This window comes from Panicum virgatum, chromosome 2N (assembly GCF_016808335.1).
Source record: "Panicum virgatum strain AP13 chromosome 2N, P.virgatum_v5, whole genome shotgun sequence".
In the NCBI taxonomy this organism is placed as follows: Eukaryota; Viridiplantae; Streptophyta; class Magnoliopsida; order Poales; family Poaceae; genus Panicum; species Panicum virgatum.
The window spans coordinates 365,352-378,767 of NC_053146.1; the positions used below are offsets into that span (position 1 = coordinate 365,352).

A 13,416-nucleotide genomic window follows, 5' to 3' on the forward strand; every position below is an offset into this window, starting at 1 on the left:
AACTTTAATGTGTGATATTAAACTATTGGTTACTCAACTAAAATTATTATTTATTAGAATTTTTTTGAAAAACATCCTTCCGTTGATATAAAAACTTATTACTAAAACTATGTACTACATTTTAAGAAATACGTGTGTACCGCACGTACACTTTACTAGTCATAAAAAAAGTGCTCAACCCTGCTTTGTGCTAGCTCGGATAACAGGCGTACGCATGCAATGCAAGCAAATAAAGCAGTTCTAATCGACAATGCACCCTGGAGATCATGATAATTCCAGCTAGGAACTGAAAACGAGGCTTACACTGGTTTTATACGGAAATTAGTTAGAGGAAACAAACAAGAATTTTCTAAATATAAAAAACTAAAACTAGTTTTAAGGAATCTATATATAGAAGTTCCCATGCATATATGAAACTTAACATCCAAACAACTTCTTATTAGTTATTAGAACCGGGACTTCTTCTGATGGGTAGGGGTGGTAATGGGCCATGGCCCTAATGGCCTCTTCACAACCCAATAAAGTTCTTAAAAATTTTAGTTCAAAAATACATATGTTTAGAGCCCGGTCCTTTTAGTGCCCGATCCTTAGATTTTCTAGTTCAAAATGTTGGGCCCTTTACCACCCCTACTGATGGGTAATATATCTTACAGGCGTACTATGTTATTTTTTATATATCTTAAGAGGCATTTTGGAAGTAGTTATATCGTGTATTTGAAGGTTTTATAAATGTAAATTCTGTTGTCTAAGCTATGAACGAAGTCGACAAAAGGGAGTATCTAGAGACGTATTATTACTCCCTCTATACTGTGTAATAGTGTATACGTATCCCAAAACATAAAGAAGGGTGGTCAAGTCAAACTTGACATGGTCTCCAATATATACAGAGTGTTTGACATACATGCCATCAAAAAAGTTGGGTGTGCTATATATGCCACTAAAAAGTTCAGCGGGTCACATTTGCCATCGCGCGAATTTTCTTTGACACACATGCCATTCCATCCATGTTTTTGTTAGGAATTAACGGTTTCACAGCTCTTACATGTGGGACCCACCTAGAAAATTGTCCATCATGCCCTTTTCCCTTCTCCATAGCTTCGCTGTACAGTGTGGCGAGCGGCGGACGCGGGGGCGCGGGTGGCGGACGCGGCGTGGGCAGCGAGCGGCCGGAGCTGGAGCTGCGGCCAGGCGTCGTGGCCCCCCGGCGGCGGGCGGCGTCGGCCTGCGCGGCCTAGCGCAGCGGGCGGGCCGCGCGTGGAGGCCAGGAGCGGTCTGCGCGGCGGCCACCGGCGGCGGCGTGCGAGCGGCGGACGCGCGAGCGGCGAGCGGCGGGGGCGGGCGCCGAGCGGACGCGGCGCGGGCGACCCCGGCGGGCGGGCTCGACGGAACCGACCGGAGGGCGGCGAGCTCGGCTTGGCTCCGGTGCGCAGCTCGCCGGGCCGTGCCCCTGCTCGGCCGCGCGGCTCCATCCTTCTCCTCCCCTCCTCCCGGCTCCACCACGCCGCCCCCTCCCACCTCGCTCGCCGCCGGGCTCGAGCTCCGTCGGGGCGTCCTCGCCCCTCCTCGTGGCAGCAGCGGCGGCGGGCGCGCGCGCAGCCGGCTCGCGCGAGCGGGGACTGGCAGCGGCGGCGCGCGCGGCCGGGCTGAACGCGGCGGGCGCGCGGCCGGGCGGAGGGCGCGGCACGCACGGCGGCGTTGGAGGCCATGGCGCGCGGAGGAGCGGTGGCTGCGGGGGTGACCCCCCCCCCCCCGCCCCCACGCCATGCTGGAGCGCCGGCCGGCCGTCCGTGGAGCCTCGACTCCCTGAGCGCCCATGGACCAACGCCCGGCGGCGTCGGAGGCCTCCGACGATGTCTATCGCCTACGCGTATTCGCAGCCTCAGGAACGGCAAATCAGTCTTTCTCCCTCTCGTCAGTGTCTGTTAGGCCTCTTTCCGTCCAAAGTGACATATGTGTCACAAAAAATTCGCGTGATGGCATAAACGATCCATCCAACTTTTTAGTGGTATATATGGCACACCCAACTTTCTTAATGGTATGTATGTCAAAGACTCATATATACAAACATTTGATGTCACTCATTCTATAAATATTAATTTGTAGCAAATGTTGAAAAATCCACAATTAGTACAAACCATTTTTTGCACATCGTTAGTAAATAATGTCCACTCCACAGTCACACAAAATTAAAGCAAGCATGCAGATAGATATACACTGCCAAATTAAGCAGTACCGACATTATTATTATTGTAGGCTTCGTACGTAGCTATAGATTACCACACATTGCAGGCGTGGTCAATGTATATATGTTGCTTGAGACTGCTTATCGATCATCAGCTGCAGCAGCCTTTGATTCTTGTTCAGCAGCAGGTTTGGCTTCCTCCAACACTGGATCATCAGCTGCTGCAGCCTTTGATTCTTGTTCAGCAGCAGGTTTGGGTTTGGCTGCCTCCAACACTGGATCTGGACTAGCATCCGGCAAGGGTTGGAGGAGAGCGAAGCCCTTGGCCGCCTCGGCGATGGCCACCGGCAAGCCGAGGCACTTGTTGACGATCTCCGCCTTCATCTCCTCCAGCTCCTTGAGGAGCATGTCGCCGTCGCCGTCGCCGTCTTTCTTGCGCTCCTTGGCGGCGGCGTCCTTGGCTTGGTCGTACTCCCTCCTGAAGAGCCTCCATGCGTCGTCGAGGTGGAGCCTGGGCGGGCGGACGACGCGGCCGGTGCGCACCATGGACCTGGCGTCGTCCTCCTTGCGGCAGGTGACGAGCACGGCGCCCCTGTGCTTGCCCTTGGGCAGGCCGTAGCCGAGGCGCTCCCCCCACTCGCCCTCCGGCGGCGGCCGCAGCGTCAGGTTGCTGTACCAGCCGTCGTCGCCGTACGCCCGGATGTCGTCGAACACGATCAGGTACGACGTCTTGGACAGGGCCATGTGCAGGATGTAGAGAAGCACCCCTAGAATTATATATGAAGATTTTGGATTTCAGGAATCAGGACACATACAGTCAGTCGATGTCGATCCATCAATCCAATAATAAACTAGCTAGTACACAAATACCGATTTTGGATTTCTGGACGTCAGGGCTCTCATCAGCCTCCTTCTTGAGCAGTTGATCCAAGATGCTGCCGTCCTCTTCTTCCTTCTTCTTCTTCTGGATTTCCGCCACTTTCGCTGGGTCGCCGCGGATCCTGGCCTCCTCTTCATCCCGGTGCTTCTTGACGACGTTGGAATTGTGAACGATGTCCTCGACCTTGGCGGTGTCGAGGCCGAGGTTGTCGAGCATCCGGTAGAGGAGGCCGAAGCGGTCCTCCGAGTCCGGCGGGCCGACGCAGACCCACAGCCGGACCGCGAAGTTGTCCTTGGCCTTGTCGTGCACGAACACCTTCTGCGCAAGCGCCGTCTTGCCGCTGCCGTGGACGCCGGCGATGCCCGCCGCCCGGAACAGGTTCTTCTCGCCGCCCTCGGGGGCGACCAGCGCCTCCGCGACCTCGTCGGCCTCCTTGTCCCAGCCGTAGATCCTGCTCTCGTCCACGTAGCTCGTCGTCCACTCGTAGTACTGCTCCGGCTCCAGCACGTTCTGGGTCAGCCGGTGCAACAGCTTCAGCGACACGGCGGCGCCCTCGTCGTGTTCCTGCTGCTTGCTCTGCCTCTGCAGCTGCGACGACGGCCGGGGCTTGCAGGGGTAGCACCCGGTCGACGACATGGCGGCAGGATGATCTCGCCGTGGCTGCCTGCGCTGCTCCAATGCGTGCCTGATGGTGGGAAGCAGGTTGCCCAGCTCCTCCCTCTTGCTCAGGGGGAGAAGGACCGGTGGTGTGATCTTGCCCTTGATCTCTTTGAGGACTTCGCAGATTTTCTCCAGATCGTCCCTGCCGGGAAGGTTGCTGTCGACCTCTTTCTCGATGGCATCGCACAGGTCCTGCACTTGCTCCTGCAGCTGTTTCAGCTGCTCGCTCTCGTTGCTCTCTGCCTGCTCGGCCATGGTGGATTGCTGTGTATGTCTCTCAGACTCTGACCCTGCTGCTAGCTTGTGGATTTATAACCCGATCGATGATGCATCGATGGACAAGCGAACGTCCATCCGAGCACCACCTCCAAGATGCTTGCTCGCTTGATGAGCAAAGCAGAGATGCCATGGCCCCCGAGGACTTCAACCTCGAAAAAGATAAAGCAAAGCTTGCAAACTTGGTTCTTTATTCTGCAAACAAGGCGACTTCACCTGCACACTGGAATTGGACCCTGCCAGTGTGCTAGTAGTGATGGCATGGAGTGGCACTCAAGTAAGGAACCAGCATCAGGTCTTTTACGCATTGTATACGTCATTAGTCCGATTCTTTGTATAAGACTAGACTAGACTAGACTAGACTAGAGCGTCACCAGCTCCATCTAGCTTTTCCACCTGTGTTCATGGATCAGCCTACGATCGAGCAATCATGACAGGGAAATATACCAGGCTGGCCGGATCATCAAAAAGGCAATTACAGAATAGTACCAATCATATGCTCTCTCCATTCATTCTTCTGTAACATTCCCTAGTTCTTTAACATTCCTTTGAATACAACTAGCAGACAGGTGAACTGCTATACAGGTAAATGTCAGTAAAGTTGGGAAGAGGCAGATAACCTATGTCAACCTAAGTCAGCTGGATCCAGGATTGAAAAGAAAAAGGGAACATCATCGTGCTTATTGTTAATTCCTCTAGCTAGCAACCCTTTCTTCGAGCAGTGACTGCATGCAGAATCAACAAGAAGGCTCCATTTCTGAGGGTCTTGTTCTTTCAATTGTGAAATGGTCAACAACTCGGACAGATCTGACAGGGTCTGGTGATGAGGCTGACCTCCATTTGCTTGGGTGCTTCCGGTCGTGGCTAAGGTGATGAGGTCCTCTTACCTCTGACTCCCATCTCGGATCCAACTTCCAGCCCTTTGGGACCTGTTTGTTTACAGCAGAGGAAAACACACAAACACATTGTTTTCCATATCAGAAGAACAATATCAGAAGAACATATCAGAAGAACAATATACATATACATATACATAAGGCGACACAGATCTAACTAAGCAGATGAAAAGCAGGTTGATCTGTTACCTTGTCAACTGCAAGAGTAAATATTTCCAGATCACCATCCTTCTTAATATGAAACCTTGTGAAAGATTTGTAGTTTGCGATGCGCAGTGATGAGAATGCTTCATCAAAGTGAATGTGGAACCAGTTGATGCAGATGTATAGGTAGCTACCAAATATTAGGGAAACAACTGGAGTCGAGAAAATCCAGAAATAGATAAACACAGAGGTGTAGTACATGATAAGAACGCTTCGCGAAAGGGACATCATCCCATTCTTGCAGATATTTATCCTTGTCACTGCCATGACCTGTGCAAAGGTATACGCTGTTAGATGCTTGGTAAAATCTACAAAACAATGATTGAAAAGGAGAGAAGCTTTAACAAATTATCTGTACCAAAATGTACCACATAAAAACTTAAGGTTAGAATTTAGGTCATAATTTCTTGCCCATACTACATATTTTAGAAACGGGTGCAAACCCATTCCTCAAAAAATGTTAACACAGGTACACTGCAGCATTTCCAGAAAGTCTTATTACCTCAGGGACATCAAAAGCTGACATAAGGTATTTTATACATGCTGGGTACAGTCCCAGAGTCCAATGTTCCAAACGAGCACGAAGACCAGTAGGATCTGGAAAATGCTCGCTTTCCATGGACCGATACCATTCATATAGAGGGTGATAACCTACAAAAAATATTTTGTATTTGCAGCTTTCACCTTTGAATGGATCTTGACCTATCACCTACGATAAGAATTTAGGAAACATAATATGGCATGGCATACCTGAAGTTGCTAATAAATGATTCCGAATACAAATTTCAATGCCCAACTCCAGCAGCAACATTAAAAGTAGAGCTGAAGTTAAATGAGCCAAAACATGGAGGCCGCCTATAATAGCTCTTTTCCTCCGTGAGAGTTTCGATGGTACAAATGAATATGATGCCATCAACAAAGTTAGACTTCCGACTGAAGAGACATAAGAGTGTTCAAAAATATAAAGCAAAGAACTCCATAATGTACTTGAGAAGCTTTTCAGACGCCCAGACCAAGTTTCTTCATTTAAGATGTGAACAAGATTACACTGGAACAGGTAGAGATAAAATTACGAATATGAGTACAAATTGACTGACCTTCCAAGCAATAATAGGTGACTGAGTGTGGAGTTTAAATGGAAGAGAACAGCAATAACAAGAACCTAAAACCAGTAGCGAACCAAGAGACCACAAAAGGTAACAGGATGATTTATGTGATGCAAAATCCTTCTCTGAGGCTGGTTATGAACAATATACCAACTGGCTAAGTTTGGGAGAATTAACATGCTTCAAGATAAATTAGTTACATTACAAGAAAATGTAAGGATGAACAAGAAACAATAAATTCATAACAGAGGTCAGCAGGTTTAGGGGCAGGTTAAAAGAAAACAAAAAAAATGTGTAACTTCTACTTAATTAACAAGCACAACTTAGTAAAATTTGCCTAGGAATATAATTTGTTACTGGTGACCAGCTGGGGACTGGTAGAATCCAGCTAATGGTGATTAGTGTCCTGTTCTTAGTTTTTAAGCCTTTCAAGGAAGAGTTGAACTCAGCCCTTTGATGACGTTGGTTATTCATCTTGATACATGAATATTTTTGAAATAAGTTGCACAGTCTACGATGGGAAAGTCCTACAGTCTTCAATGATGATCAAGTAATTTAATAGAGACTAGTAATAAAGGGGAACTCAGTTTCTTTAAATGCAAATTTGACAACAATTGCACAATGAAAAAAAAAGAGATATGTCCAGTGCTTCCAGGTTTCAATTTTCAAAAAAAAAGGAAAAAGAAGGAATTTGATGTTCAAGTTTACTATTACAAACACACACTGACAGTTGCTAATTAAGAAGTGTCAGAAAGGATAATAGTTTAAAGAAAATGGCAACTTTGGGAATCTGTAACTGACCTGCGGGAACATTGAAAACACCAATATGAAGTAGATAAAACCACCAATAGTGTCAAACTGCCAATTCTTCTTGCGGAACTTCAGTATGTTACCCAGTGCAATCTGTGAATTTAGTAAATTAGATCTTGGTCATCTAAAAATTCACATGAGTTTGTTAAGCTGACAAATAAGCTACAAAGAAACAAATTAGTTGAACATAGGGAATAACCTACCCCGCTAGACTCCTCATAAGATGGATAAGCTGCCTTGCATTCATAGGTGGTTCCAGAAAACCTCTCAAAGTTTCTAAAAACATGTGTTGGGTGCAAAAAGGCGCCACCACATCCATTGACAAGCAAGTGTTGCACAAAATTAGGCTTTTCTGATCGAGTGGCAGAATGCCTCATAAAATGGTGTAAATCCCCAGCCATGCGAAGTCTACATCTTCCATTCAGGTATTCCTGAATTAAATGTGAGACATTCTTGCCTGTAGTCTCCTGCCAGTACCAATCAAGAAGCCAGTTTGGCTCATGTGTCACTACAATCACTGAGTCATTTTCTCCAACCTGCAGAACTTTAGAGTTGTAGCGGATCAATTAAATATGGAAACGAAAATACTAGCCACAACTTCCAAGAGATATTCTGGAAACATATGTGGGTATCTTTCCAAGTAGAAAGCAAAAGGGGCTAAGAGCTTAAGACAACAAAGAATTTTTGTCAACACTTTTTGTTTGTTTTATGAATGAATCAAATTCCTGTTACCATATGGGAAAAAGACAAGCAAGTGAAGAAAAATGCACCTTATTCCGACAAAGATCTGCGAAAAACTTGAACTGGTACACATCAACGTCGCCATGAAGAGATAAATCAAGACCAAATATCCACCAACCCTTGGGAAGCTGCAACGCAAAATAACTCTTCTTCTGAGGTAGAAACCATCCACCTAACCAGCTTTTGTGGCATATATATCTCATAAAAGTGTGCAGTCCATCAAACCAGTCTGTTATAAAAAAAAGGTCGTAAATTAAAAACTCAACACGAACGTAAATTACATTCCATGCATAATTGATCAAGTACATAAGAAATAAAGTAAAATGAAATATACTAGGCTAATCAAGAATGTTAACAGACCGTGGTTTCCAGGAATTATGAAACACTGTGGTCCATCATATTCCGACATCTTTGATACACCAGGAGGAAGCTCAGGCTTATCAAGAGCTATATGTTCAGCCTTATACCAAGGTGGAGGCTGCAGAGCATACTCAAAGGGCCTAAAGAAACGCCTCTCATAAGTAAATGATGACGGGTTTGGGTACCTGCAAATTCCAAGCTGACAGATCTGTAAACTAATACAATGGACTAAATCCTGTCTAGTTTATAGATTGCCCACTATGTATCCGCAATAAAAATACGGATCTCAGGGCAGAAGCCCTGTTTTAAAAAACGTTTTAAAACTACGTTTAATCTTGATTAAACTCTAAACTTTGGCCTAGCGTTGCGTTTAATCACAGTGTCGTTTAATCACAAAAGACGTTTAATCTACGTTTAATCACAAAAAACTCTAAACCATAGGCTAGCGTTCACCTAGCGTCTAGCGTTTTTTAAAACCTCAGAAGCGATATCAGATTGAAATGTCTGCTGGTTACAGGCCGTACAAGACTTAGGAGTTATGAACAGGTTCATCTGTATGGAGTATGGACTGGATAGAAAATTCCAACAGATACCAGGCACAAAGACTAGTATATTCAAAAATAATATCAGCCCCTCTCCTAAGAAAGAAGAATATGATCGTATCCACAAGTGATTGCACTTGAATCATACGGATGCAACCAATGTAACCTTTGATTTCAGAGCATAATATGGTAGCTCTGCCTATCAATTAAGCATGGTAAGGTGCAAAATATTATGGTGCACGAAGATCAATAACATAAAACTTGCTTCCAAAATAGGACAAAAGCTTAACCAAGTGGTTAATATCCTAAATAGATCTTCCAACAAAGATAGAACTTTAAGTCATTTAATTTCCAAGGTATCAAGAAGCATTGAATTGTATGGTCCTACTTGCCAAAGAAAAGCCAGCAGAGAGATGCTTTGTAAATATGCACTTGTTGATCAACTGCAGAGAAGAACCAAGTTGAAAAAATATGGCACAATCTTACGCAAGATCTCCGCCAATAAGAAGCAGGTTCCCACGTGGAAGAGTATGCATAGAGCCACCAATTACAGTCCTAATGGATGGCTGGGCCAACAGTCGGGCAACTGTATATGATGAATTTCCTCCATCACCAGTGTCTGCAACAAAGTCAAACCAAAGGTCTTCCCTTTCATTGAAGTAGTCATATAACAAGTCACCATCCTGAGTGTCATCTGTTGGTCCTTTCATTGCAGCCTACAAAATGATATGGTTTGAAAATCAAAATGATGTAATAAGTGGTTTAAAAATTAAAAAAAGTTTGAGCACAAAGATGTGCAAAGATGAAGGGAAATTTCAATAAGTTAAATGTGCAGATACTACATTTTGGAGGTAACTTTACAGTCAAAAAAAAATATTGGTGAATTTGACATTGGAGCACCTTATATCCAGAACAAGCACCCTTACCTGCATCATGCGCATGTCAAAGCGCCCAACAAAAAGAGTCACAGAGACCATAAGATCAAATGCTGTCTTGAATAAATCAGCTGATGTCCTGTATAAATGAAAATTAAGGATGACAGGTGTTTTCTGTTGGTGTCATCTGGAATATAACTTGGTGTAGTTAGCATGTAAAACGGCCTACCCTGAATACCAAGGCACCATATCCAGGAAATCTGGCTTCATATCTCTCTTCAGCTTCTCATCCTCCAAATCTGTTGATGGGTGGGTAAGTGTCCATCTGAAATATTTGCGAATCATGATTAAGAAATACACAAATACTGACCATTTTGAGGGGCGAACTTAAGGTGTCAGTAATAAACATCAGTAAGCATAGTGTAAAACAGTAAAGGCATACCCGGTTGATCTCTCCACAACAAAGTTAGCAATATAGAGGCCAACAAATGTAGCCCATAATGAGTACAAAGGGGATATTTCATCTGATGGGCCAGCACAAGATCCACTGCAAACTAACTGGAGAAAAACATGACAAAGAAGTGCAGCATGGATGTTGCCATAAAAAGGTATGAGTAAAGACAATATATGAATAAAGGAGAAAGAAGTGGTACCTCCCCATAGATAACCCATTTCGCAAGCAGAGGATAGTCACTCGCAGATCCAACAGGAGCAAACCAGGATGAACATATCTGATCTTTCAGCTGGTTCATACGGAGAAAATTTGATATCCACGTACTTCCATTTTCATTTTCAAGAAAAGCAAGCAAATTTGGATCAGAACTACTACCAAAAGATTTGCTCTTGTGCACAGCCCGGTTCCCACAATGACTGTAGAAGACACAGCAAGCAATACTGATTACCTGAAAGAGATGCAATCTTCATTGGACTATTGGAACAATATGGAAGGGGAAAAACAAAAACAAAAACAAAAATAGACATTTTAGAAAACTTACAGTACAGTTCTGGATTATTGTCCATATTCCTGGTCTTGTTCCTGCCATGCGAGCAACCAGCCCGACATACCAGAGACCAATAAATATGATATGAAATGCAATAATGAAAAGGACCGAGGAGAAATATATCGTCAGAAAAAGCGAAAGGTTCATGCGCATATCAACCCCCATTGATTGGAAGCTAGGAAGATGGTACAGGGATGCGAAGCAAATCCAAGCGACATACCTGCAATCATGCAATATAACCATATGAGTGGTGTGCCTAACAATTAACATAGAGCTTCTGTGGTCAACGGGGACAAGGCCAACCAAAGAAATTAATACCGAGTTATGAAGAAGCCTGAAATGGAGAACATACCAGCGGTTAAAATTTGAGTAGCTTGGCTGAATGGTCCTTCCAAGAAAAGGGGATGAGAAGAAATAGAAGAAGCCAATGAGGCAAACATACATGGACCACCACTTGATATTGTTGTCCAATTTATGTATGAGTGTATGCATATTGTCAGATGATATGAAAAATAGACAGGCAATAATCACTGCGGTCATAATATGCCTGGAGTGCTCATGAGGATATGGATATGTATGTGTCAGGATAGTCCTAACTCTACCCATCTTGAGGGTTCCCAAGAGTGGGCGTGGGCTGCCACTCTGCTTGTCAGAACCCATGAGGATATATTTTTGTACAAGCAAGCAGTATACTAGCTGTTTGGGGGAAACGGCGTGGCACTGAACTTCTCCTTCAAACTTGAAGCAGAACTGATGTAAGCCATACCTGCGCGATTACATATTATGTCAGATCTCCACATTAAAAAGAAAAGTTTCCTATATTGAATGTCCAGAGCACATGGTTGCTCATTAATGGCTATACTTTTTGCAAAGTGAAGTAATTTTGAAGCATCCCAAGGTACATGCAGTCTCCGCCGGGTAGCGATGCTTATTGCACAATTTCTGAGTTTGACCGTGCAATATTTAAAGCCTAGGACAGGTGGCATGGCATCCTAGTACAATGTCAGGCAAGGAACAAGGATCTAGAACAGTAGAGTGCATGGCATGAAACCACGTGGGCAGAGTCAACTGTGAAATGCATTATACAGTATGGGCAAACGAAATCGAAGTTAGTAGGTAATACATTGTAACTGGATTCAGATCCGAAAAATACAAATAGTTTTGTTAGGGTTTGGGGTGCTCCGTCTCGCACAGCAGAAGGAAAGAGAAATGGCGGGCATACCTGGAGGATAGCTCGCCGCCGGCAAAGGGCTGGGCGAAGACAGGACAAATGGCGCCGCCGCTCGCCCAGTCGTCTCCGCCAGAGAAGGAGGAAGAGTAAGGGAGGAAAGAGTCTCTGCTTGTGTCCGAGAGAAGGGAGGAGATGAGAGCTGTGAATGAGCCGAGCTCGAGCGAGCGGGAGAGATTGTTGGAGTCCAGGAAGAGCATCGATGGATGGCGCGAAGGGAATATCCCTCTCCCTCCTGCTGCGCCTGCTCCCATCCATCCGCGGTCGGCCTCACCTCTATGCTCTGTTCTGGTCTGCCTGGTTTGACCCGATCGATCCATCCTCGCCGCTCGTTCAAAAACCAACGGATCAGATCGGCATAATTTGTTTGCTTAGATGCATGGGTATAATTGTCTTGTTCAAAAAAAATGCATAGTTTGGTACAAAACAAGTTACTCAAATTTTGCACTGAACATGCATGATACAATTGGTGTAATAAACGTTTTTTTAAAATTTTTATCCGGATAGTTGGACTCCAGTTTAACTAAACTACTTATTAATACGCTCATCAGATGACCCGAGTGATTGACAAATGAGTTTTTCTTTCTTTCCGATGTGTGCATGATGCAGTCCGTGCGTAATGTGGACGTCATCGATAACAATGTGGATAATTAATTTCAGAAATTCAAATCAATTCGTGGCGTCGTTGACCTTCAGATCGATGCACGGAACAGCTCGCCGTGATGATCGAGGCAGCTAGCGTCGTGCCTGCATCATGGCGACGATCACCCTACGAGTTTGATCCCTCTATTTTATTTACATAATACTATTATAGGTCAAACTTGTAGAAAGAAAATAATAATATTTATAATAACAGATTTGTTTAATTGAATCCCATGAAGTATACGTTGACAGAGCATATGTTGGATATAGTATAGCTATTGCTATATTTTTCTATAGATTTGATCAAAGTTAGATAAATTTAACTTAATACAAATCTAATACAATATGTAAATAAAAACTGAGGCACCAGCTAGCTTTCGATTCTACTACATAGTACTCCTAGCTGTTCCCTTATCTTAATTTAGAGTCAAAACGACGTAGCTAGCTTATTCGTCTTAATTACTTATTATTATGATGCTCCCAGTTCAATCTAGCTCTCTCGGTCTGCCCTCCATCGTCCGATCCTCTCTGCCGTGGCTTGGCAAGCCATCGGCGTTGAATGTGGCAGGCGATCAAGGTCATCGTCCACTCGAGGTCAATCATCCAGCATGTTGTTCGTAGGCTAGCTGCTTCGTCAGCCCGTTGCAGACTTGCACCTTTTGATTCGCTTTCAAGATGAAATGCAGAGAGTTTCTCCTTTATTTCAAGAAAAAAGAAAAAAATAAAGTACGTCACCAGTCCCTAAACTTGTTCAACTGTGTCATCTTGATCCCTAAACTTATAAATCAATTGTTTAGGTCATCAAATTTGTTTGATTGTGTCATTCCGGTCCCTAAACTTATAAACAATTTGTTTAGATCCTCAAACTTGTCCAGTCGTGTCATCTCGGTCTTTAAATTTGATTTTGAGTCTCATCTAAGTCCAAACCGGATAATCTAAAACCTTTGTATCAAAAAAATAATTAATAACTTTTTCATATGAACTCGAATGAAGACAAATTTTATATCAAAGTT

General features: G+C 44.5%; 2 protein-coding genes across 3 annotated transcripts; both read right to left on the reverse strand.

Annotated features, from left to right (window-relative positions):
- Positions 1-2,077: 2,077 nt before the first annotated feature.
- Positions 2,078-4,329, reverse strand: LOC120659186 (probable disease resistance protein At5g45490). Its single transcript, XM_039937240.1, has 2 exons — positions 3,053-4,329; positions 2,078-2,949 (listed from the first exon to the last, which is right to left on the reverse strand). Exons 1-2 carry the CDS (start codon positions 3,975-3,977, stop codon positions 2,324-2,326), a joined length of 1,551 nt encoding a protein of 516 aa, XP_039793174.1. The 5' UTR covers positions 3,978-4,329; the 3' UTR covers positions 2,078-2,323.
- A 152-nt stretch (positions 4,330-4,481) lies between these two features.
- On the reverse strand, positions 4,482-11,997 carry LOC120659185. Of its 2 annotated transcripts, XM_039937239.1 has the most exons (17): positions 11,756-11,997; positions 10,886-11,299; positions 10,528-10,753; positions 10,186-10,434; positions 9,975-10,090; positions 9,762-9,857; positions 9,584-9,671; positions 9,144-9,373; positions 8,116-8,300; positions 7,785-7,984; positions 7,218-7,550; positions 7,006-7,107; positions 5,849-6,146; positions 5,601-5,749; positions 5,298-5,368; positions 5,084-5,181; positions 4,482-4,927 (listed from the first exon to the last, which is right to left on the reverse strand). In XM_039937239.1, exons 1-16 carry the CDS (start codon positions 11,959-11,961, stop codon positions 5,127-5,129), a joined length of 3,018 nt encoding a protein of 1,005 aa, XP_039793173.1. In that variant the 5' UTR covers positions 11,962-11,997; the 3' UTR covers positions 4,482-4,927; positions 5,084-5,126. The 2 variants fall into 2 exon arrangements, with proteins under 2 accessions (XP_039793173.1, XP_039793172.1); XM_039937238.1 differs by having other exon boundaries at positions 5,084-5,368; positions 11,756-11,996.
- Between the last annotated feature and the right edge of the window lie 1,419 nt (positions 11,998-13,416).

Bases quoted from the DNA above. Each gene is read 5' to 3' on its own strand.
- LOC120659185 (XM_039937238.1), bottom strand. From the start codon at position 11,961: ATGCTCTTCCTGGACTCCAACAATCTCTCCCGCTCGCTCGAGCTCGGC. The intron at 10,091-10,185 runs GTACCACTTCTT...GTTTTTCTCCAG, and splicing joins AATGGGTTATCTATGGGGAG to TTAGTTTGCAGTGGATCTTG. The intron at 4,928-5,083 runs GTAACAGATCAA...GTAAACAAACAG, and splicing joins TTACTCTTGCAGTTGACAAG to GTCCCAAAGGGCTGGAAGTT.
- LOC120659186 (XM_039937240.1), bottom strand. From the start codon at position 3,977: ATGGCCGAGCAGGCAGAGAGCAACGAGAGCGAGCAGCTGAAACAGCTG. The intron at 2,950-3,052 runs GTATTTGTGTAC...ATATAATTCTAG, and splicing joins CGTCCAGAAATCCAAAATCG to GGGTGCTTCTCTACATCCTG.